This window comes from Oratosquilla oratoria, chromosome 16 (assembly GCF_046742065.1).
Source record: "Oratosquilla oratoria isolate Oo_2021 chromosome 16, ASM4674206v1, whole genome shotgun sequence".
NCBI classification, from domain to species: domain Eukaryota; kingdom Metazoa; phylum Arthropoda; class Malacostraca; order Stomatopoda; family Squillidae; genus Oratosquilla; species Oratosquilla oratoria.
In genome coordinates this window covers 46,142,547-46,165,808 of record NC_134792.1, presented here as the reverse complement: position 1 = coordinate 46,165,808, position 23,262 = coordinate 46,142,547, and the positions used below count along the sequence as shown (strand labels likewise).

The window sequence follows — 23,262 nt, the reverse complement described above, 5'->3', positions numbered from 1 at the left end:
GCTCTGACGTGCAGTACTTTTTCGATAAGTTCAAAGGAAACACCTAGCTTTGTATTTATATTCGGGATAAGGAAATGTGTTTAACAAGTGACCGAAATGATAAAATAAAATAATTTCACATTAGTGATAAATACACAAAATAGAGAATGATGGAGAAAGACAAAAATATAGTGAACCAATGAAGAGAAGATTGGAAGTAAGCTGGGTGGAATCACCGATGGGGGTCATGACTAAAAAGTTTTGTAATATGGAAATGCCGAAATCAACTCAAAGGTTTGATAATAAAAAAAATTCAGGGTTTATAAAAGAAAAAGGAATACTAGGTAGAGGTTTAGAATTAGAAAGAGAATCAAGGTTTAAAAATATCCTAAGAAATTAGGAGATTACAGAATTGATAAATGAAATTATAGATCTGAAAGCTGAAAATAGGGCAACATACAGAAAGGTGAATGAACTGAAAAAAAAAATGAATACTGAAACTAATAGAGTTTAATGATCTAAAAAAGGAATTAAACAAAGTCAAAAAAGAAAATGAAAGAATGAAAAACGAAGATACAAACAAAAATAAGGCATTGAAAAAAGAAAAGAACAACTACAAGCGGTGACGAAGAAAGTTGGAGAAACAATTAAAGAGACAGATCTCCAAGAAATAAAAAAATGGAGTGTGGAACAAGAAAATAAAAAAAATAACTTCTAAAGAAATAGTATAGCAACAAGTGGAAGAAAATGCTAAAGAAACAGTAATTAAAGTAATTAAGGAAAAAAAGAATTGGATCAAAGACTCAGTGGATAAAAAAAAGGGTGCATAGTGGTTTATGGTATTAAAGAAAAAGAGGAGAAAGAAATTACTAAAGAAATTCTGAAAGAGATATAAGAGGAGGGACAAGCAATGAAGAAATAGAAGTGCATAGAATCAAACAATACTCTAAAGAAAAAACAGACCACTAAAAATCAAAGGTCTCAAATGATAGCAAAAGAAGTACTATAAAAAACAAGTTGGCAAAAAAAGAAAATTACAAAAATATATGGATAAAAAAAAAGAGCAATGAGGAAAATGAGAGAAAAGAAACTAAGAAATGAAGCAAATGAAAAAAAAAATGAGAGAAGAACGGAGACTGAGAAGAACAAGCTTTTTGAAGAGTACTAGACCTGAGGCTGAGAAAATGCAAATATTATACCAATATATAAAGGGGGAGATAAAGAAGACCCAACAAACTATAGACCAGTCTCCCTTACAAGCACAATAGTTAAAATATGTGAAAAAATGAACAAAAGTAGATGGATTAAACATCTGAAAGAAAATAATAAACTTAATCCAAAACAATTTGGCTTTAGACACAAAAGATCATGTGCCACTAACTTGATTTGCTTTTACTCAAGGCTAATAGAAATAATGCAAGAAAGGGATGGATGGACTGATTGTGTTTTCCTTGATTTACAAAAGGCATTTGATAAAGTACCAGAGAAAAAGTTACTAAGAAAACTCCAAACAACAGGAGGTGTACAAGGAAAGCTATTGAAATGGATGGAAGACTTCTTGAACAGGAGAAAAATGAGGGTGGTACTTAGAAACAAAAACTCAACCTGAGAAGAAATGATAAGTGGTCCCACAAGGTTCTGTATTAGCTCCGATAATGTTTGCCATATATATGACATGGATGAAAGTGTAGAATGTTATATGAACTTCTTTGCAGATGATGCAAAACTACTAAAGAAAGTACAGGAAAAGACTGTGGATCACTACAGAGAGACCTGGATAAAGTCTGGGAATGGAGCCAAAAGTGGGAAGTGAACTTCAACATCAAAAAATGTAGTATAATGGAGTTTGGAAAAAGTAAAAACAGAATATCAGGGCAATATAAAATTGGTACAAAGGAAGTAAAAAAAGTTAGATCAGAAAAGGAACAAGGAGTAATTATTAACAAAGACATATCACCAGACAAGCATATTAACAAAATAGAGAAACCTTCAATTTACTAAGATCAATAAAAGTGGCCTTGGACTACTTGGATGAGGTAATGGTAAAGAAAATATTAGTAACACTGATAAGACCAAGACTGGAGTACATTGCGACACTATGGACACCCAGCACAAAAAAGATTATAAAGAAATTAGAAAGAAGCCAAAGAGCAATGACAAAGATGGCACCAACACTTTCTAAATTGACATACAAACAAAGATTGTCTGAACTGGGACTATCAAACCTGGAACAAAGAAGAGAAAGATGAGATCTACTGGCCATATACAGAATTATGAAAGAGATGGAAGTCTTTGACAAAGATTGATTAAAGTGGGATAAAAGAAAAAAATTAAAAAGGATAGTTATAGAAGAGATCTGAAAAAGAATAGTTTCCCACACAGAGTGGTAGATGTCTGGAACAAATTGGATGAGATAACAGTTTATGCAAAAACTATACAAGAATTTAAGAACAAACTAGATGCTGAAAGATGCAAAGGCAGGTCACTACAAGCATAGCTCCCTTCCCGTATAATACATACATACATGTACCAAAGGCTTTTTCCCCCTTACATGGGGGGTAGCCAAAAATAAAAAGGCATAGAAACCACTCCCACCCATTCCATTCCCTACATATTTCACTCCCCTCCACCCTCCTCCCGTATAATACTAGGTAAATACACATACATACATACATACATACACACACACACACACACACAAAGACATGTCACCAGACAAACATATCAATAAAATTCTGAGAAAAAAAAAACATATTAGTTACACTAATAAGACCAAAACTGGAGTATGCTGCAACATTATGTACACCCAGTACTAAAAAGAATATAAAGAAATCAGAAAAAAATGTAATTTTCGCTGGAAAATTAATTTTTCCCTGATACAAACCTGAGGTACTCCTTACACTCGGATATTCGCGCTACGCGAGAGTATCCTAGTGTAAGGAGTACCGAAGAGTTTGTATTCTTCGGAACAAATACAAAGAGCAAAGACAAAGATGGCACCAACACTTTCCAAATTAACATACGAACAAAGATTGTCCAAATTGGAACTACCAACTCTGGAACAAAGAAGAAAAAGAGGAGATCTACTGACTATAGAATCATGAAAGGAATGGAAATCCTAGATAAAGATGATTTATTAAAATGGGACAATGGAAAAACAAGAGGACATGAAAAGAAACTCAAAAAGGATAATTATAGAAGAGATCTGAAAAAGAATAGCTTCCCACACACTATTCAAGAAATTAGGAACAAACTTAATGCTGAAAGATACAAAGATGGGTCACCATGAGCATAGCTCCCTTCCCATATAATACAACTAGGTAAACAAACAAACACACATATACACATACACACACACATATATATATATATGTACATACACACACACATACATATTGAGAAATATAAATTTCAATTCTCTGCTTGAATGTGTGTACCTGCAAAGTGAGCTGTTTGGGCATGGGAAAGAAACATCCTTACCCCTATCACTCCTATAATGCTGTTGTCTCATTCATACTTTCATGCATTTTGTGAAAATTCATTATGACTAATAAACAGTGATTTTAACCACCCATATTCCTTAATTATCAAATTAAAGTTAAATTGCTCAAAAAAAATCTGCATTTTGTAGTTGCCATTTCTAAAATTCAAGATAGCTGACATGTTAACATCCAGAAAATGTAAAGGATTGTATACTTCTGCAAAAACTGAAGAACATTACACTCAGAACCAGTCTTTTTTGACCAAATCAAAGGTCACAGACATGGCAATAGATACAGGTACACAGGCATATACACACATATCAGTAGGTAATTACAAACACACATACATTCCAAATCACAAAGAACAAAAATATATGATGATGTACTTTATAAAATATGAATTCTTACTAAAGAGGAAAACACACAAAAACAAATAAAACATGCATGCACGCACATACACACAAACACACACTAGCATCTGCCATAAAGTTATATCATTAGACTAATATCATCATCTTTATCTTACCATCTCAGCAGTACACCTATTGTATTATCTGTCACCTATATAATATTTACAGGAAAACCTCTCTCTCATTCTTTTCTGTCCTTATCACCTTTCTTCATCTTATACATCTTTACACTCATGCAAAGAGGTGACTGGGACAGAAGGGTGCGGTGATGAATTTGGGTGGGTGGTGGGGTATTAAGAAAATTGTGCAGATAATGTTGGACTGTACTTTGAAGATTTTTCCCATAACAGTAGGTCCTAAATTCCAAATAAGTTCTTTTCCCTTCAGCTTTCCCTTGACCACTCATGAGAAAAGTTAAATATACTGTAATGCATTAATACACAATGATGAGGTGATAATATGAATTAGATTATCATGGATTGCAGAAACAACTTGTGTGTGGTCACCTTGGACCACCTTGGTTTTTTAAGTTCAAAAAGCAATGCAGTTGGTGCTATAATGCCACCACAAACCACAGCTAAACACATTTTGCCGGGTATGTGTGTACAAATATGTTTAAGCGTGTATGTGTGTGTGTGTGTGTGTGTGTGTATTTACCTAGTTGTATTTACCTTACAACTAGGTAAAAACACGTACCTTGGTTTTTTAAGTTAAAAAAGCAATGCAGTTGGTGCCATAATGCCACCTCAAACCACAGCCAAACACATTTTGGCGGGTATGCGGGTGCAAGCACGTGTGTATGTGTATGTGTGTGTGTGTGTGTGTGTGTGTGTGTGTGTATGTGTGTGTATTTACCCAGTTGTATTTTATGGGACAAGAGCTATGCTCGTAGTGACCCGTTTTCATATCTCTCCGCATCCAGTGTGTGTGTGTGTGTGTCTGTGTGTTTACCTAATTAATCATCTGTAATATACATGATTGAAGCTATGGCCATGGGGTCCTGTATCTCTCCAATCAAAATTTGCTTTAAATGAATTTATGTTGTCCACCAGGATTGTTTCGTTTAATCTATTTCAAATCTAACTCGCCTGCATAGACAGACATTTTTTACATCCTTTAAGCAATGTCTTTTTTTTTTTCTACATCATTTATGTCCTTTCTTCCCACACTTGCTATAATTTTTTTCCCACTTCTTTCACCATTCTCAAGATGGATATGATATAATATTTTCCCTTTTTTTTCTTCTAATGCATTCTTTTTGTGCATTTTGTCAGCCCGGCTAAGGATCATTCTGGCTGCCATCCTTTATTCTTTTCCTATTTTTCTTATATCTTTCATTTTGTGTGATGACACCACCACTGTTTATTCCAATATGCAGCAAATAAGATCTTTAACTTCTTATTTTTCATCACATCTTCACCAATATAATGAAATATCACATGTCTCTCCTGTTATTCTACCAATATTTCTTTGGTAAGAGATCATCCACAACCAAGACTACCTTATACTTTTCCTATTTTGCCTAATTGATTGTTTCATCTTTCATTGTATAACGCCATGTCCTCTCCATGCTTAAGCTATTTTCCCATTTTTATGGAATTCTTTACATTAACTTTGATTGTCCACTCCCAGCTCCATTGATAAACCTTACCTAAGTCTTCCTGTAGCAACTCCTAACACTCTTCATTTTTCATTCTTTTTATTATCTTGTCATCATCAGTGAATAAGTTTAGTCTTTGAAAATTGTACCTTTTCAAATATTCTTCCTCCCTCTGGATTCTCCTCACCTCATCTTACAATGCCCTACTCTACCCTTAAACAGACAACAATACAATATCTCTTCCTTGAGTGACTTGTGAACCACAACTAAGTCTGATGGCTGTGGTTCTCCTGCAATAAACTTGGGCAATGAACTGACTGATTGTATCCTCCTGTAATCATTTCGGTCTTTTTTGTATTATTTCTAAGTTCTATTTTTTCTTTTATCTAATTCCAAATCTTTTACTGCCTCACATCTGATGAACCAATCCTTTTCTTTTTTTTTCCTGCTAATCCCCCATTCAAGTTTTTCAATGCTCAAATTATAGTTTAAAAGCATACCTATTTTCTTCTGTTCCTCTTGTGTTCATAAATTTATTCCAATCCATTTCTTCAGAGAATTCCCTGAAACTATTAAATCTGTTTCCCAGTTATACCTGCCCTGTCAATGTAATTATTTCTTGAATCTATCTCCTGTTTACTGAAATTCTAGTGCTATCAGATCACTTTTTCCTATAGGTCATATGTACTTTAAAGAATTATACCACATTCTTTGGTTAGTAGTTCATCTAATATCATTGGTGTGTTCACTCCTCTTGATCTTGTTGTGGTTTTAACCCATTGGGTAATTGCCTTTTCCATTGTTATAGAATGTATTACCCCTTGAGTCTTTACATGCACTTGATTTGCACTCCTCCCATATTACCTCCTTAATATTGATGCAACTCACTAGGACTATATTATCAATTTGTTCAATCCTTTCCTTTACAAGAATAGTTGTGTATGTGTGTGTATGTGTGTGTTCATTTGCATGCATGTATGTATGTGTGTGCACACTATGTGTGCACATATGCATGCACACTTACCCAATCCATCTCCTGAAAAAACAAGACTTCCAATAAATCTTTGATTTCAAATCTATGAATAAATATAAAGACTTTGATTTTTTATAATGCTGCATTGTCCCCTAGATGGACCTTAAGGCCCTTTAAGCTCATCATCACCCTTAGTTGCCAAGGCTCCACTTGCATCAGACCTATTATTATCCATGCCACTCCTGGCACTACCTCGAGGGACTCCACCTTTGTCTCTAGCACCAGTGACATCAATGCCAGAAGCTGTGCTGCCAGAGGCTTTGGCACTACCCTTGTCCCTTATACTAGGTCCAGCCATATGGTGGACATCACTCCTAGTTCCAAAGTATGGAAGAGGGTTACTCATATATCCTTGGCTACCTCCTCCTGTTCCTTTTCCCACTCCCTCACTATGTACTACAATTTGTATTCCATGATTGACTTCACTATCAAGAACAGATCTATAAAGTTTGACAAAGCCTTGTTTCCTCTCCCTCTTTCTCCTCCCCCTCCTCCAGTATACCCTCTTCCTCCTCCTCCACTTCCTAGTAACATTCACTTCACTTCCTGTGTTCCCACACATAGTAATGAAACCCAATGTAGCCTGCACCATTTTCATCACATTTGTCAATATTTCTGTTGTAGTGGTCAAGGATTTTGTCACTTTCGTCGACGTTTGGGTCGCAGTAGTTAACATTTTGGATACAGTTGTGAATGTTTTTGATGTAGATATACATACTTTGGTCACTATCAAAAGTGCAGTATGATAACAACAGCGACGACAACGAAGATGACAGCAGTGATGGTGATAGTTGTGGTACTGCTGCTGTTGCTGTGGTTGCTGTCTGTAGTGACATCACGAAAAGCAGCAACAGAGCTTGCGCCAGCCACGTTTCCTAACACTTCCATGATCATCTCCCCCACAGGACTCAATGCAGGCATGATCACTGTGCTGGTCATAATCACCACGTCTCCTCTCCAAAGTCTCGCTCTTCTTGACCCTTGATGACCCACGTTTTGAGGATGACCTCGTAAGAGAGTGGCATTTACGACCCTCAAGTGCTGAGAGGATAGCCTGGTCAAACACTTCTTTCAGGTTCCGCTGTGTCAGAGCAGAAGATTCGATGTAAGCCACTGCACCAATTTGATGAGCTAACTTTCGTGCTGCACTCTCCGAAACAGGCTGTTCACGATACTGGGCTAATTCAATCAAAACCTGTAGGAGAATAAATGTCATCAGATCTGAGGAAACAGGTTAGATCAAAATCATAAGTAAATGAGACTATTGAGCAAATTTCTGGGACCTCTTTATTCATTTTTTTTTTCTTTTTCTTTTTCTTTTTAGTAAAGTACCTTAAAGTTGACCTGCACCTTCTGGCCTAAGCTGAGGACAAAAATTTTATAGATTTTTTATTATATAAACCATTTCCTACTACAACAATATTAGATATTTTTCAAAGATGTCTCAGAAACACATTCTTGTTTTCAAACTTCCAAGGCAAAAGGGCTTCTTGAATCAGCCTGTGTGTATCATCTAACAAACATCCTTGACCACAGACATGAATTAACCTCCTTATACCAAAAATCACTGTAAACAAGGGAATAAATACTGTTGGTACTTCAAGTGACTTTAGAAGCTAAGATGGCCATCATATTGTGATAAAATATAAAATGTGACTCATCTTGAATTTACTTTATGCTGTTTATGTCAACTGAGTCAGTCACATACCTATCCAAATGTTAATGAGACATACAACAAACTTAAAAACAAAGACAATAGCAGTGTCAACTGCTCAACCCTACAAGATCTGGTTGCTGGTAAATGTGTGTCTATAGGAAGGAAGTATACCTGTGGATTAGAGAAACACATGTATAGTTCTATTATACAAAAGGAAGAGAAGCATTATCTGTAGTAGTTACGTGTAGTAGCTTTAGGAGGATCAATCAGTTGAGTGTGGTCAGTAAGATGTATTGTGTATGAGGTATGTTCAATAAGTGATGAGAAATTTTCAGGAGAGACACTTATTATTTTCATAAGCTTAAAAAACTTTGTCTCCTTTAAAATAATGGCTTCTCCCATCTACACACTCCTGAAAAATTTTCATCAATTGTTGAACATACCTCATATATTAATTGAGAGGGTTAGACATGGAACAGAGGTAGTAACTGAGGAAAAGTAGTGGTTTGAGGAGAGAGTGAGGCCTCTTCACATTCTTTTCACTTCCTTCCAAAATACCAATGTATTCTTTTCAAATAATAATATAAACAAGATAATATTGCCTTGAGTTTCACTGACTAGAAATACTGCCCCACAATGACTGGCAACAGTCCTTGGGCCCTCTCATAGATCTCTCTGGGAAGAATAGTGTTGAATTTTTTTTTCTACAGTCCCACATGAAAGACTACTTGCTTCACATGGAGTAAGAGGTAACCTATTAAGCTGGGCTAGTAACTGGTTAAACAATCATAAACAGAGTTGTTCTAAATGACAAAACTTCTGGATGGAAAAATGTTATGAGTGGAGTTCCTCAGGGATCTGTTCTTGGGCCACTTCTATTCATAGTACATATAAATGATACAGACTATAGAATGAAATCTATTGTCTCCAAATTTGCTGATACAAAATTGGCAAGCAAATGACCACTTAAACTACAGCAATGGTCTGAAAAGTGGCTAATGAAATTTAATCCAAACAAATGTAAGGTTATGCACACAGGTAAAAATAACACTAAGTACGATTACAAGTTATTTGGAAATTCGTTAACAAAAGTGAATAGTGAAAAGGATCTCAGTGTAATTATCAGTAATGATCTCAAATCATCTAACCAGTGTATTTCCACATCAAAGAAAGAAAATAAGATTCTAGGACTGATTGTACAATCTTTTGATTTTAAAAGTACATCTGTCATTGACAAGCTATATAAAGTGTTTCTTTGTCCACACTGTCCACAAACCATCCACATGGGATGGTTTGGACACATGGGAAAAATGAGAAGAAAGATTTGTAAAAGAAGTGTGAAAGGCAGAAGTGGATGGAATGAACAGGAGGGAGCAACCAAGGATGAGATGGAAGGATGGGATAAAAGGGGTGTTGAGAAAGAGGGGTATATCTGTTGAGGAAGGAAGAAGACAGAACACAGGGGTTAGTGGAGAATGGTTGTATATGGATTGTGCTGTGATGCATAGAAGGGAGTGGGTGGGGGATAGGGGGATTAGGGAGCATTTATATGTGAATGATATTTTGACACAGCCTTGCTGTGGATGTGCTGTCTTGCCTCTGACCCAGGGCAATGGGCAAGATGCAGGGATGACCCATAATCTAGGAGGAGCCAAAAGAGGGAGGGAGGGAGGAGTGGTGAACAGGAGTGGAGTGAGTGGAGGTGAAATGGGTGGGAGTGGAATTATGCCTTTTGACTTTGGCCACCTCCCTTGTAAGGGAGTGGAATATGCTGTTTCTGTATAGTCACCAAATCTCATTAAAGACATTGACAGATAGGAAAAAGTACAACAGTGAGCCATAAAACTGATTCCAAATATGAAAAATTAATCATACAAAAAATTGATTAAAACACATGAATCTATTTTCTATAAAAATGCACTCAGGTGATTTTATACAGGTCTTTAAGATTCCAAAGGTAATTGACATCAAAAGTGGTGATATTTTCATACTGAATGCAAAGTAGACAAGAAATAATGGTCTCAAATTGTAAGGAAGTAGATTTAATGTGGAGGTGGGTAGAAACAACTTTACCAACCATGTAGTAAATGAATGGAATAAACTTCCTGCAGAGGCAGTGCAATGTAGTACAGTTTCAAGTTTTTAAGATTCATTTAGATAAACACCTGCTATGCCTGCCATTTATTTTATTTCATTCTAATTTTTCATCATTATTTATGTATTATTATTATTCATCTGTTTATTCTTTATCATTTTCCCTGTCTGGGGTATTGGCTGCATGTTAATGTGGGGCTACAAGCTGCTCAGTAACATGCAGCTCATAATTTGGGGTCTATATAGGGCACCCCAACAGACCAGAGCCACACATTATTTTGCCTGTGATAGAGGAAATCTTTATTCATAGAGAAATAATGCTACTTTATTATACTGCGACTGCCCCCCCCCCATTATGCTGTCCCCTAACTCTTAATATTGTCCTGTACTACTTCTTTGAATATTCCTCTTTTGCAGAACCCTGTGGTAGGGGAGAAAGAATACTGCCACTGAATGTTCCCACTCGTCATAAAATGTGACAGAAATGGGACAGGGATAGGACTAGGCATCCTACTCTCTGTAGCCCCAATAACATTCCTAAAAAAAAGCAAAAGCATAAGAGAGTCTGGGAGTTTTCCAACTCGAACCCTAAGGTTTGGGTTTTTAAATGTGCATGAATGTGGTACAGATGAGAGTAAATGGGAAGAGATAGGCAGTATGTTTGTGAGAAGAAAGATGGATAAGTTGCATTGAGTGAAACTATGTTGAAAGGGATGGATAAATTTCAGTTTGGGAGTATAGTTGGGAGGGTATCAGGAGTGAAGAGAGGACAACGGAGAGAAAGGGTGGCTCTACTAGTGAGGAAACAGTGTGGTGGAGCGATTTCTTCAAAGTTAATGTAGATGACGGTGAAAATGAGGAAATATGGGTCTTTGTAAGTGCATATGGGCCTGGTAATGAGAAGAGTGTAGAGGAAAGGGAGGATTTTTGGATAGATTTAAACAAGTGAATAGATATAGGGAGAAATGTCAATGTAGTGGTATTGGGAGATCTCAATGCTAGGGTAGAGACGAACCAATAGACAGAGTGGTTGGGAGGTGTGGAGTTCCAGGAAAAAATGTATTGGAAAGATGATGGTGATGTGTCTAGAAAGAGTTGATGATAGCAAATACAGTGTTTAGGAAGAAAGTCAAGCATAAGTACACATGGGAGAGGGTGGTGAATGGAAGGGTAGTAGACAGGGCTTTAATGGACTATATAGTGGTAACCAGGAGAAGAGTAGGAATAATTCTAGATGTACATATTCTATGGGAGGAGAGTTGGGGAATATCGGATAATTTTTGTGGAGGGTAAGTTTAGAGGATAGATGGAGATTGAGGAAAAGGACAGAAGGTTGGGAGGTGCTTCAAGTAAACTGCTTAAATGAGAAAGAAAAGGAGTACATGAAGCTGAGACAAGAGTGGGAAGGAGTGAAAGATAGAATAGAACCAGGAGTGGAAGAAGAATGGGGATGTTTCAAGGAGGGAGTCACAAGGTGTGCAAAGATGGTGTGGGGAATAAGGAAGGGAGGATATACAAGGAAGGGTAGTGAGTGGTAGAATGAGGAAGCAAAAAGGTTGTGGAAGAGATAAAACAAGCATTCACACATTGGTTACAACATAGGATGAGAGAATCATATGAGAGGTACAAAGAAAAGAAAAGTAAAGCATAAGATTAAAGAGGCAATGTGAGATGGGGTAAGAGTATGACAGAAATATCTTAAATTAATAAAAAGATGTTTTGGAAGGAAATTAAGAAAGGAAGGGAAGGTGAATCAAGTAGAGAAGAAAAGGTAGAAGGTGCAGATGGAGAGATGATAATGCTGTGAAAAAGGATAGGGAGGGAAAGGTAGTTGCAATGGGAAGTGCTAAGAAAATGACAGTGATGAATGAAGAAAATGGAGGAGAAATAAGGAAAGGTGAAATGAAAACATTTATTAAAATGATGAGAGCAGGTAAGGCACCTGGGTTGGATGGGTGTCATGAGGAGTGTCTAAAAAAGGGAGGTACAGTGATGGTGGACTGGCTGGTGAGGTTGTTTAATGCTTGTTTAAAAGAGGGTAGAGTGCCAGAGGACTGGAGGAGTGCCTGTATAGTTCTGCTATACAAGGGAAAAGGGGACAAGTGCGAGTGTAGTATTGTCAGAGGGATCAGTTTGTTAAGTGTAGTTGGGCAGGCTTATGGGAGGGTTTTGATTAAGAGGATCAGGAGAAGAACAGAGGGAATAATTGGTGAAGAACAGTGTGGGTTTAACCACTTCAGTGCGAGCCAAATTTTTGTGTGCAGCATCGGCTCCCACATGTATGCTGCATCACACTATTTGCATAATAAAATGTAAAGTTACTACTATATTACTCCTTCTCTTTTACTCTGAGTAATAATACATACAAACATACATATACCAAGGCTTTTTCCCCCTTACAAGGGAGGTAGCCAAAAAGGGAAAGGCATAAAATCATTCTCACCCATTCCATCCCTGAATACACTCCACACCCTTCCACCCTCCCTCTCATCTTAGCACCACTTAGCATAAAATCATTCTCACCCATTCCATCCCTGAATACACTCCACACCCCTACACCCTCCCTCTCATCCCTGCACCTTGTCCACTGCCCTGGGTCACAAGCAGTGTCGCAAGACACAGCACATCCACAGCAAGGCCACTTCATTAAATCGGCGACCCCCCTCTCCGTCCCCCCATGCATATAAGACAAGACGGGGAGAAATCCTTTCGGGCTGCGTCAAAATTTGCTCACACATACTACCTCACCCCCTATCCCCCCACCCATTCCACCTCATGCATCACATCATCATCCATATACAACCATTCTCCATTCACCCGTCTCCTGTCCTCTCCCGTCCTTCCTCAACAGACATTCCCCTCTTCCCTAAAGCCCCTTTCACCCCATCCATCCACCTCATCCTAGGACATCCCCTCATGTTCACTCCCTCCACATCTGCCTTCCATACCTATTTTACTAGTCTTTCTTCACTCATTCTTTCCATGTATCCAAACCATCCTAATACTCTTTCATCAACCCTATCTCCCAACTCCCTTTCCACCACTGTTCTCCTCCTCACCTCCTCATTTCTCACTCTATCCAGCCTAGTAACCCCCATCATACTTCTCAGACACCTCATCTCAAACTCCTTCTCTCTTCCTCTCTTATGTTCCATGTTTCTGCCCCATACAGTCCTGTTGGCACAATCACTCCTTCATATAGTCTCCCCTTAGCATCCATTCCCAAATGTCTATTCCTCATTACACTTTTTAATCCACCAAGGCATTTGCTCGCTTCTCTCAATCTACATTCTACCTCCACCTTCACTCCACCTTTTCCTGCCACATTTGCACCCAAGTATCTAAAACTATCCACTTCCTCCAGTCGCTTTCCCTTAATGCTCACTTCCAGACTACTGCCACTGTCACCCCTTGTACATCTCATCACCTTACGTTTGCCCACATTTATCTTCAGCTTTCTTCTATCACACACTCTCCCAAACTCTGTCACCAACTTCCTCAGTGCCTCCTCTGATCCTGCCACAAGCGCAGTGTTGTCCGCAAACAACAGCTGGCTCACCTCCCACTTTTCTCCATTTTCTTTAACCATCTCCAATCCCTGACCCACTACCCTTGCATTTACCTCTCGCACTACCCCATCCATGTATAAGTTGAACAGCCAGGGCGACATAACGCATCCTTGACGAAGTCCCACCTTTACCTTGAACCACTCACTCTCTCCATTTCTAATCCTGACACAAGCTCTACTACTCTCATAAAAACTCTTGACAGCTCCTAGAAGCTTTCCTCCTATCCTGTATATCCGCAAAACCTCCCACAGTGCCTTTCTGTCTACCCTGTCATAAGCCTTTTCCAGGTCCATAAAAACCCAAAAAACATCCTTCCCCTTTCCTATAGCTTTCTCACATATCTGTCTTACCACAAAGATCTGATCTACACAACCTCTACCTGTCCTAAATCCACACTGTTCCTCACCAATTACTCCCTCTGTTCCTCTCCTAATCCTCTCAATCAAGATCCTCCCATAAGCCTTCCCAACTACACTTAACCCCTTCCATACGGTGCCGCACACGTAGGCGTCATGGGGAGCGAGTGTATTCGCGAGGCTGCCATATCGGCGTCTTGATTATATTTATTGTAGTCGCCCCTCCATAATGACATTCTTTCTAATTCTTTTGTAATCGCATTTTCTATGGTTATCAAAATTCACGGGTGAAGAGAGAACGATCGATATAAGCGGTGACTATATTTTATGATGCGAGTATTATTACGACACGTCGTACGGCTGGCATTGGCTGCTGCCACCGAGATCTAAGTCCATGACGCCTACGTGTGCGGCACCGTATGGAAGGGGTTAACAAGCTAATCCCTCTGAAACTACTACATTCACACTTGTCCCCTTTTCCCTTGTAAAGTGGAACTATACAGGCACTCCTCCAGTCCTCTGGCACTCTACCCTCTCTCCAGCACACATTAAATAACCTCACCAGCCAGTCCACCATCACTGTACCTCCTTTTTTTAGACATTCTGCATGGCATCCATCCTACCCAGGTGCCTTACCTGCTTTCATCATCTTAACCACTTCACTACGGGACTTAAATCTCGCGGGCAGCAGCCAATGCCAGCCATACGACGTGTTGTAATAATACTCGCATCATAAAATATAGTCACCGCTTATATTGATCGTTCTCTCTTTCACCCACGAATTTTGAAAACCAGAGAATAGGATTCAGGGCACATTTGGGAGAATGTAAAAACACAGGGGCGACTACAATAAATATAATCAAGACGCCGATATGGCAGCGTCGCAAATCCACTTGCTCCTCATGACGCCTACGTAGGCGGCACCGTATGGAAGGGGTTAACAAGTGCCTTCACTTCATCCTTCCATATTTCTCCATTTTCCTCACTCATCATGGTCATTTTCTTAGCATTTCCCACTGCAGCTATCTTTCCCTCTCTATCCTCCTTCACATTTAGCAACTCCCTAAAATATTCTGCCCATCTTCCCCTTACTGCCTTCTCTTCCATTATCATCTCTCCATCTGCACCTTTTACCTTTTCTTCTCTACTTGATTCGCCTCCTCTTCCTCTCTTAATTTCTTTCCAAAACATCTTTTTATTACTTTCAAAATTTTCTGTCACACTATTACCCCATTTTACATCTGCTCTCCTCTTTGCCTCCTTTACCTTTTGCTTTACTTCTCTCTTCTTTTCTTTGTACCTCTCATATGACTTCCTCGTCCTATTTTGTACCCAATCTGTGATTGCTCGCTTCTTCTCTTCTACAACCTTGTTTCCTCATCCCACCATTCACTACCCTTTCTTCTATTTCCTCCTGTCCTTCTTGTTCCACACACCATCTTTGCACACTTTGTGACTCCCTCCTTGAACCATCCCCATTCCTCCTCCACACCTAGTTCTACTCTATCCTTCACTCCCTCCTTCAGCTTCTTCTTGTACTCCTTCTCTTTTCCTTTTCATTTAAAGAGTTCACTCTAAGCACCTCCCTACCCTTTGTCCCTTTCCTCTTCCTCCATCAATCCTCCACTCTCAACTTACCTTCCACCAAAAAATGATCTGATATTCCCCCATCCTCTCCCATTAGCACATGTACATCCTTAACTCTTCCTATCATAATCCTATTAACCACTACATAGTCCATTAATGCTCTATCTACCACCCTCTCCCATGTTTACTTATGCTTGACTTTCTTCCAAAACACTGTATTTGCTATCATCAACTCTCTTTCTAGACACATCTCCACCATCAACTCTCCACTACGATTCTTTCCTGGAACTCCACATTTCCCAACCACTCCATCAATTGGATCATTTCCTACCCTAGCATTAACCTCTTCACTCCGGGCCAAAATCTCGCGGGTAGCATTATCTGCCAGACATACGATGTGTCGTAATAATACTCGCATCATAAAATATAGTCACCACTTATATCGATCGTTCTCTTTCACCCGTGAATTTTGATAACCATAGAAAATGTGATGAAGACAGTTTAGAGAGTATGTCATTATGCAGGGGCAACTACAATAAATATAATCAAGATGCCGATATGGCAGCCTCGCATATCCACTTGCTCCTCATGCCGCCTACGTATGCGGCACCGTATGGAAGGGGTTAAGGTCTCCCAGTACTATTACATTGATATTTCTCCCTAAATCCTCTATGCACTCATTTAAATCTATCCAAAAATCCTCCCTTTCTTCTACGCTCTTCTCACTGCCAGGCCCGTACGCACTTACAAAAACCCACATCTCCTTTCCCAGTTTCACCTTCATCCACATTATCCTTGAGGAAACCTCCTTCCACTCCACTACACGTTTACCTATCTCTTCACTTACTAGTATAGCCACCCCTTCCCACCCTCGCCCTCTCTTCACTCCTGATAACCTCCCATTTACACTCCCAAACTTACACTCGCCCTTCCCTTTAGCTTAGTTTCACTCAAAGCCAACACATCCACCTTCCTTCTCACAAACATACTATACTCGTTGCATCGAGAAATGGCCGTTAGGGCGGAGCACTGGGAGTCCCCCTGTGGTGCCACATATAATTATTTTATAATTATATTTTACTTTATAATTATATTTTATAATTTTACAATGTTGCCACATATAATTATATTATATTTTTTGTCACACACCACCACTGAGGTAAAAATCAAAGCAATGTTTTCTATACAAAGGTTTCGTTTCCTCGAGTCTAGACATGGCATATGAGCAAGAGAGAGCGACGCTGCCGCTACATCTAATCTCTGGCCCCGCCCCCCTCACACTGCATTCTGAAAACATTGCATCCACACTCGCACGTTCTCGCCATGGATGCCCATGTGTGGCAACACCGAAAAATCTCCTAGCCCCGCCTGAGTGGTCATTTCTCGTTGCACTGACTATACCTATCTCTTCCCTTTTACTCTCATCAGTACCACATCCACGCACATTAAAAGACCCAAACCTTAGGGTGCTGGTCGGAAAACTCCCAGACCCTCTTATGCCTTTGCTTTTTCTTTTAGGAATGTCCCCTGTGGGGCTACAAGAAGAAGGATGTCTAGTACCAATCCCCGTCCCTTTCTTCTCGCCTCTTACGATCCAAGTGGAATTACTTGGTGGCAGTATTCTTTTCCCCCACCACAGGGAAGGTAGGCAAAAAAGGAAATGAATATTCAGAGAAATTGTACAGGACAGTAACAAGGGGTTGGGGGACAGCATAACGGAGGGACAGTCGTAGTATAAAAGTGTCATCATTTCTCTATGAACAGAGTTTTCCTCTATCACAGCCAAAATGATGTGTGGCTCCGGTCAGCAGGGGCGCCTCATATAGACCCTAAAGTATCAACTGCATGCCATTTTGCCACAATAACATGCAGCCAAATACCCCAGACACAGAAAATGTGATCAAACCAGTTCACAGACTCCAGGGGTAACTCATGCAGGTGTTATTGTACCAAAGTGGTTAAGACAGGTAGGGGTTGTGTAGATCAGATTTTTGTGGTAAGGCAAATATGTGAGAAAGCTTTAGGAAAATATAAGGCTTTTTTTGGGGGGGCCTTTATGGTTTGGAAAAGGTGATGAGATGTATAAGGGGAAAGGAAGGCAGCAAATCGGAAGTGATTAAGGGAGAGAGACTGGAGGAAGTAGATAGCTTTTAGATACTTAGGTGAAAATGTGATGGGAAAGGGAGGAGTGGTGGTAGAGATAGAATGTAGATTGAGAGAAGCAAGTAAATGCCTTAGGGAATTACAAAGTGTAATGAGAAATAGACATTTGGGGATGGATACTATGAGGAGATTGTATGAAGAGGTGATTGTGCCAACAGCAATGTATGGGGCAGAAACATGGAACATAAGAGAGGAAGAGTTTAAATGTGTTTGAGATGAGGTGCCTGAGAAGTATGGTAGGGGTCACTATGCTGGGGAAAGTGAGAAACAAGGAGGTGAGGAGGAGAACTGGGGTGAAAAGGGAGTTGGGAGATAGGGTTGATGAAAGAGTATTGGGATGGTTTGGACACATGGAAAGAATGAGTAAAGATTAGTAAAAGAGATGGAGGGAGTGAACATGAGGAGGTGACCATGGATGAAATTGATGGATGGGATAAAAGGGGCACTGGGAAAGAGGGGAATGTCTGTTGAGGAAGGATGCGAGAAGACAGAAAATAGGGGTGAGTGGAGAATGGTTGTGTATGGATGATTTTGAGATACATGGAAGGGAGTGGGTGGGGGATGAGGGGGGGTGAAGGAGTATGTATGAATATCTTGATGCAGCCCAAAAGGATTTCTCCCTTTCTTCTCTTTTTCTGCATGAGGGGACAAAGAGGAGGTAGGGGGGGAGGTCACCATTTTAATGAAGCAGCCATGCTGTGGATGTGCTGTGCCTTGCTACATTGCTTCTGACCCAGGGCAGTGGGCAAGATGCAAGGATGACTCATCATCCAGGAGGAGCTAAGAAAAGAGGGAGGGGTGGTGAATGGGAGTGGAGTATGTGGGGATGAAATGGGTGAGAGGGGATTTATGCCTTTGACTTTGGCTACCTCCCTTGTAAGTGGAAAAAAGCTGTTGGTATATGTACATATTATATATTCATTGTATTTTTTTATTATTTACTGATGTTTGTTCATTATTCATCATTATCTATTTTATTTATTCATTTATTTCTTCATCTATTTTATTCAATTATTTTTCTTGCATCTGACCTAGCTATGGACCAAAAGGTCTTCAGTCAGCATGCTCTTTGAAAATCCTTTGTAAATTGTTGTCTTTGTTGTATTGATGTGAGACTGTTCCTTTAACTAGCTTATATCAAAGGAGGGTAGTCCCTGATTGCCAGTACTCCTTTTGTGAAAAAGTGGAGAAAATATAATTTGATGTGGATAGAGATAGGTCTTAGGTTCAGTCCAGAGACCAATTGTCAGCCTCTTGGGGCTGTACCTCATGATGGAGGTGAGGATGTTGATGTGTTTTGAGGATGGCCAGCAGGGAGAGTATTCTCTTGCAGGACTACCATTTACTGGCACCCACTGTTGGTCCCTGCAAAGATGCTATACTTAAAAAAGAACCATTTAGTGGGTTAGGCAGTTTACAGAACACGTGTAACATCTGATAATTCATCATTTCTTCTCAAACTAGTCAGCGAATGATAAATATGACAAGAAGACAACTTATGTGATTAGTATTTGACCTAATTCAAGAAATCTTGTGTGCATCATGTTCTTTCACATTCCTTCCTATCTTAAGCCATGATTCAACAACTTTGAATTCACGTCCAATCTGCTCATTTACTGAACTCCCACACTTTTTGGCGAATATCTAATGAGATTTTATTCAATAATTTATTACATACATAATCCACATACCAAGGGCTATTTCCCTCTTACAAGGAAGGTAGCCAAAGTCAAAAGGCATAATTCCACTCCCACCTATTTCATCCCCAACCATTCCACTCCTATCCACCACTCCTCCCTTCCTCTCATCCCCCCTCTCTATGGCCCCTTGTGCAGAAGCATTGAAGATGGGGAGAAATCCCTTTGGACTGCATCAAAATATCATTCACACATATCCATTCCCTAACTCCCCCTATTCTCCACCCAATTTGCTTCCATGCATCACAGTATCATCCATACACATCCTCATGTACCTACTCACACCTCACGACACCTATGTGGGCGTCATTGGACCAAAGTGGTTAATGTGTCTAAGGAGGAAGTATACCAGTGAATTGGAAAAGTGCAAGTACAACTCCACTATACTAGGGAAAGAGAGACAATTATGAATGCAGTAGTTCTAGAAGATGTCTGTTAAGTGCAGCCAGTAGGGTGAATGGGTGTTATCTGCTTTATTGCTGGGTGATGACATGAACATAGTCATAGTAGTGTGGTTTTTGCTTCTCTTAGGAGGGATTTTTCAGTAGGGCCAATGTCTTGAGGGGTTTGAAGGCATAAGAAAATTGGGGGTCAGTTTTTAAATGTTTGTTTTGGAAGGTCTCTGTGGGAAGACTTTTACTATTGTTTACATTGTATTGGTGTGGGAAAGTTTCTATGTCACTGGCTTATAGTAGTAATAATTTTATTAGGAGGAAGGAAGCAGATGCCAGTTACTGTTGATAAAAAAAATGCAGCCCCTCTAGCTGGTGAGGGTGTTGACCTGAAAGATGAATTTTAATCACATTTATGATATTTCTGAACTCATTCTTTTCATATTAATTTCCAACCTAATAGTAAATAATTCATCTTTAGGTCAGTAACAAACATCACCATAACAACCTACTCACCTTTACATCTGTTCTCAGGTCACTCTGAGTACCAACAAGCACTATGGGTGCCCTAGGGTTGTGGTGTCGAATTTCAGGAAGCCATTTCTCCTTGACATTGTGAAAGGACGTGGGAGAGACCACACTGAAGCACACCAGGAAAACGTCTGTCTGTGGGTAGCATAGTGGCCGCAACGAATCGAAGTCATCCTGCAGTGAAAAAATAGAATCAGCTTTTTAATATAAAAAATTTAATGTTTCTATGATGAATGATAATCAGAATACTCTAACAACAAAGATACACTCAAAACCATATATATCCCTTTCTGGGGTGATGATCCTTTTTTTCCAATTTTTTTTTTCTTATTCTTAAATGTTGTTGCACACCCTAAACTGAAGCAATACCACCAAAGAATAGGCCCAACAAGACACTATATACCCCACATACAACCACCACAGATAAGACACAATTAAGTTTGACTTATTCAGTTCAGTGTCACAAACTCCCCTCTTAGAGAGGACTAGGAGAATGCCTCCTCATGGAGGGCTTTTTGAAGTGATATGGTTTAACATCACACACTCCTCCCATCGGAAGGCTAGGACAGTACCCCTTACAGAGGACTATGAAGTGTGGAATTTAATGAACTATGCCCTTGGTTCAACTTCGCTGGTGTCAGGATTCCCCTCGACCTTCCCCGCAAGTAATGATGCACTAACCCACTCAGCGAGCAAGCTTCTTGAAGTACAAGACAGTAATCATATCATAGGACAAAGTCCAACACTGACTCCTGACAACACCACAAAATCTCTTTGGTTAGTGACTTTATGAGCAGAATTGATTTCCAAAGCTGATGTCCTAGGGCCCATGGTCTCCTTCAAGAGAGAACTGAGACAGCAGATTAAGTGACTGATTTTTGTTGAGATAACTTTAGCTAACTTTAAATTATTAGAAGTATTGCTTTGTTGATTATGTATGTGATACAATGAAAATTTTGCTACACAGCATTGTCTATAAAATGGGCAAGCACTAAACTTCCCACACAGGCAATGGAATGTGGAGTTCCACAATGAACAGTTCTAGTCCCAATAATGTTTGCTATATATATTAATGATATGGATGAAGGAATTGAAAGTTATATGATCTTCTTTGCGGACGATGCAAAACTATTGAAAAAAGTGAACATTGAAGAAGATTGAGTTGCTGCAGAGTGATCTCAATAACATATGGGAATGGAGTAGGAAGTGGGAGATGGAATTCAATATTCAGAAGTGTAGTATAATGGAATTTGGAAGAAGCAATAAAAGAATAGTGGGATCATATAAACTGGGAGAGGAAGAAATAAAAAAAGTGGAAAAGGAGAAGGACCTGGGAGTCATTATTATGAATAATATGTCACCTGAGAAATATATAAAAAAAAAAAAAAAAAAAAAAAAAAATGGAGAAACTTATAATTCGATAAGAACAATCAGTGGCATTTACATACCTAGACGAAGAAATTGTGAAGAAAATACTAATAATTTTGATAAGACCAAGATTGGAGTATGCAGTGACAACGTGGTCACCAAGTACAAAAAAATGTATAACAAAACTTGAAAGAATACAAAGAGCAATTACAAAATTGGCACCAACACTCTCAGAACTATCATATGAGGAGAGACTAGCAAAACTTGAGCTACAGACATTAGAGCAAAGGAGAGAGGAGACTTGATAACTATTTATAGAATCATGAAAGGCATAGAAATTATTGATAGAGGACCTAATAAAATGGGAAAGCAGAGATACAAGAGTACACAGAAAGAAAATCAAGAAAGACAGTTATAGAAGAGACCTGAAAAAGAACAACTTTCCCCACAGGGTAACAGATGTTTGGAACAAGTTAGATGAAAATGTGGTGTATGCAAAAACAATACACAAATTTAAAAACAGCCTAGATAAAACGAGATATGAAGATGGGACACCATGAGCATAGCTCCCCTTCCCGTAAAATACAACTAGGTAAATACACACACACACTATTAGCCCTTTCCCCTTTATAAGGAAAATAGCCAAATTAAAGCATACACATACCACAAACAAACACCAATGTAACCATCCCTCCTATTTCAGCAATGAAGGGGTATCTCTGCCCCCTATCACACTGCTTGTGTGATAAGTAATGCAGCAGGGCACAGTTCTTCCAGAGCAGTGCCCAACAATAAAAACTGGTTTATCATCATCACTTCACAATATGGGAACCTCCTCTCTTCATACATTCAAATTATGAAACAACAAGAAAAACATAAAATTGGCATGGCTCCAGAAAAAGCATGTCCCTAATGCTGAAACCACACTGAAGATATAGAATATGTCATCTTCCACTACTTTACTTTCACACAAAACTGCAATACATTTCCTCTATGAGTTAATGTTGGGCCACTGCCACTCTATATTGATCTAACCAGTATGATTAATCTAGGGATACCAGGTAAGAGTAAAGCGACCAATCCAGATTTACAACAGAAAGATCATGGTTCCAATACCTTCTAATTCACCATGATAGAATCACAGAAATCTGTCTGTGGAAGTAAATTATTGAAGTACATGGGAAATTTCACAGAAGGAAAGCAAATGGAAGTCATTAATACATACATACATATACCAAGGCTTTTTCCCCCTTACAAGGGAGGTAGCCAAAAAGGTAAAGGCATAAAATCATTCCCACCCATTCCATCCCTGAATACACTACACACCCCTCCACCCTCCCTCTT

General features: G+C 39.1%; 1 protein-coding gene across 2 annotated transcripts in view; it reads right to left on the bottom strand.

Moving 5' to 3' along the window:
• Positions 1–4,793: 4,793 nt before the first annotated feature.
• Positions 4,794–23,262, bottom strand: part of LOC143033958 (uncharacterized) — a 55,106-nt gene continuing 36,637 nt past the window's right edge. For both annotated transcript variants that reach the window (XM_076199673.1, XM_076199674.1), the window contains 2 exons: positions 20,536–20,724; positions 4,794–7,699 (listed from right to left, as the gene is read on the bottom strand). In XM_076199673.1, the coding sequence (XP_076055788.1) occupies positions 7,340–7,699; positions 20,536–20,724 (549 nt within the window). In that variant the 3' untranslated portion in view covers positions 4,794–7,339. The remainder of the gene's footprint in view (positions 7,700–20,535; positions 20,725–23,262) is intronic.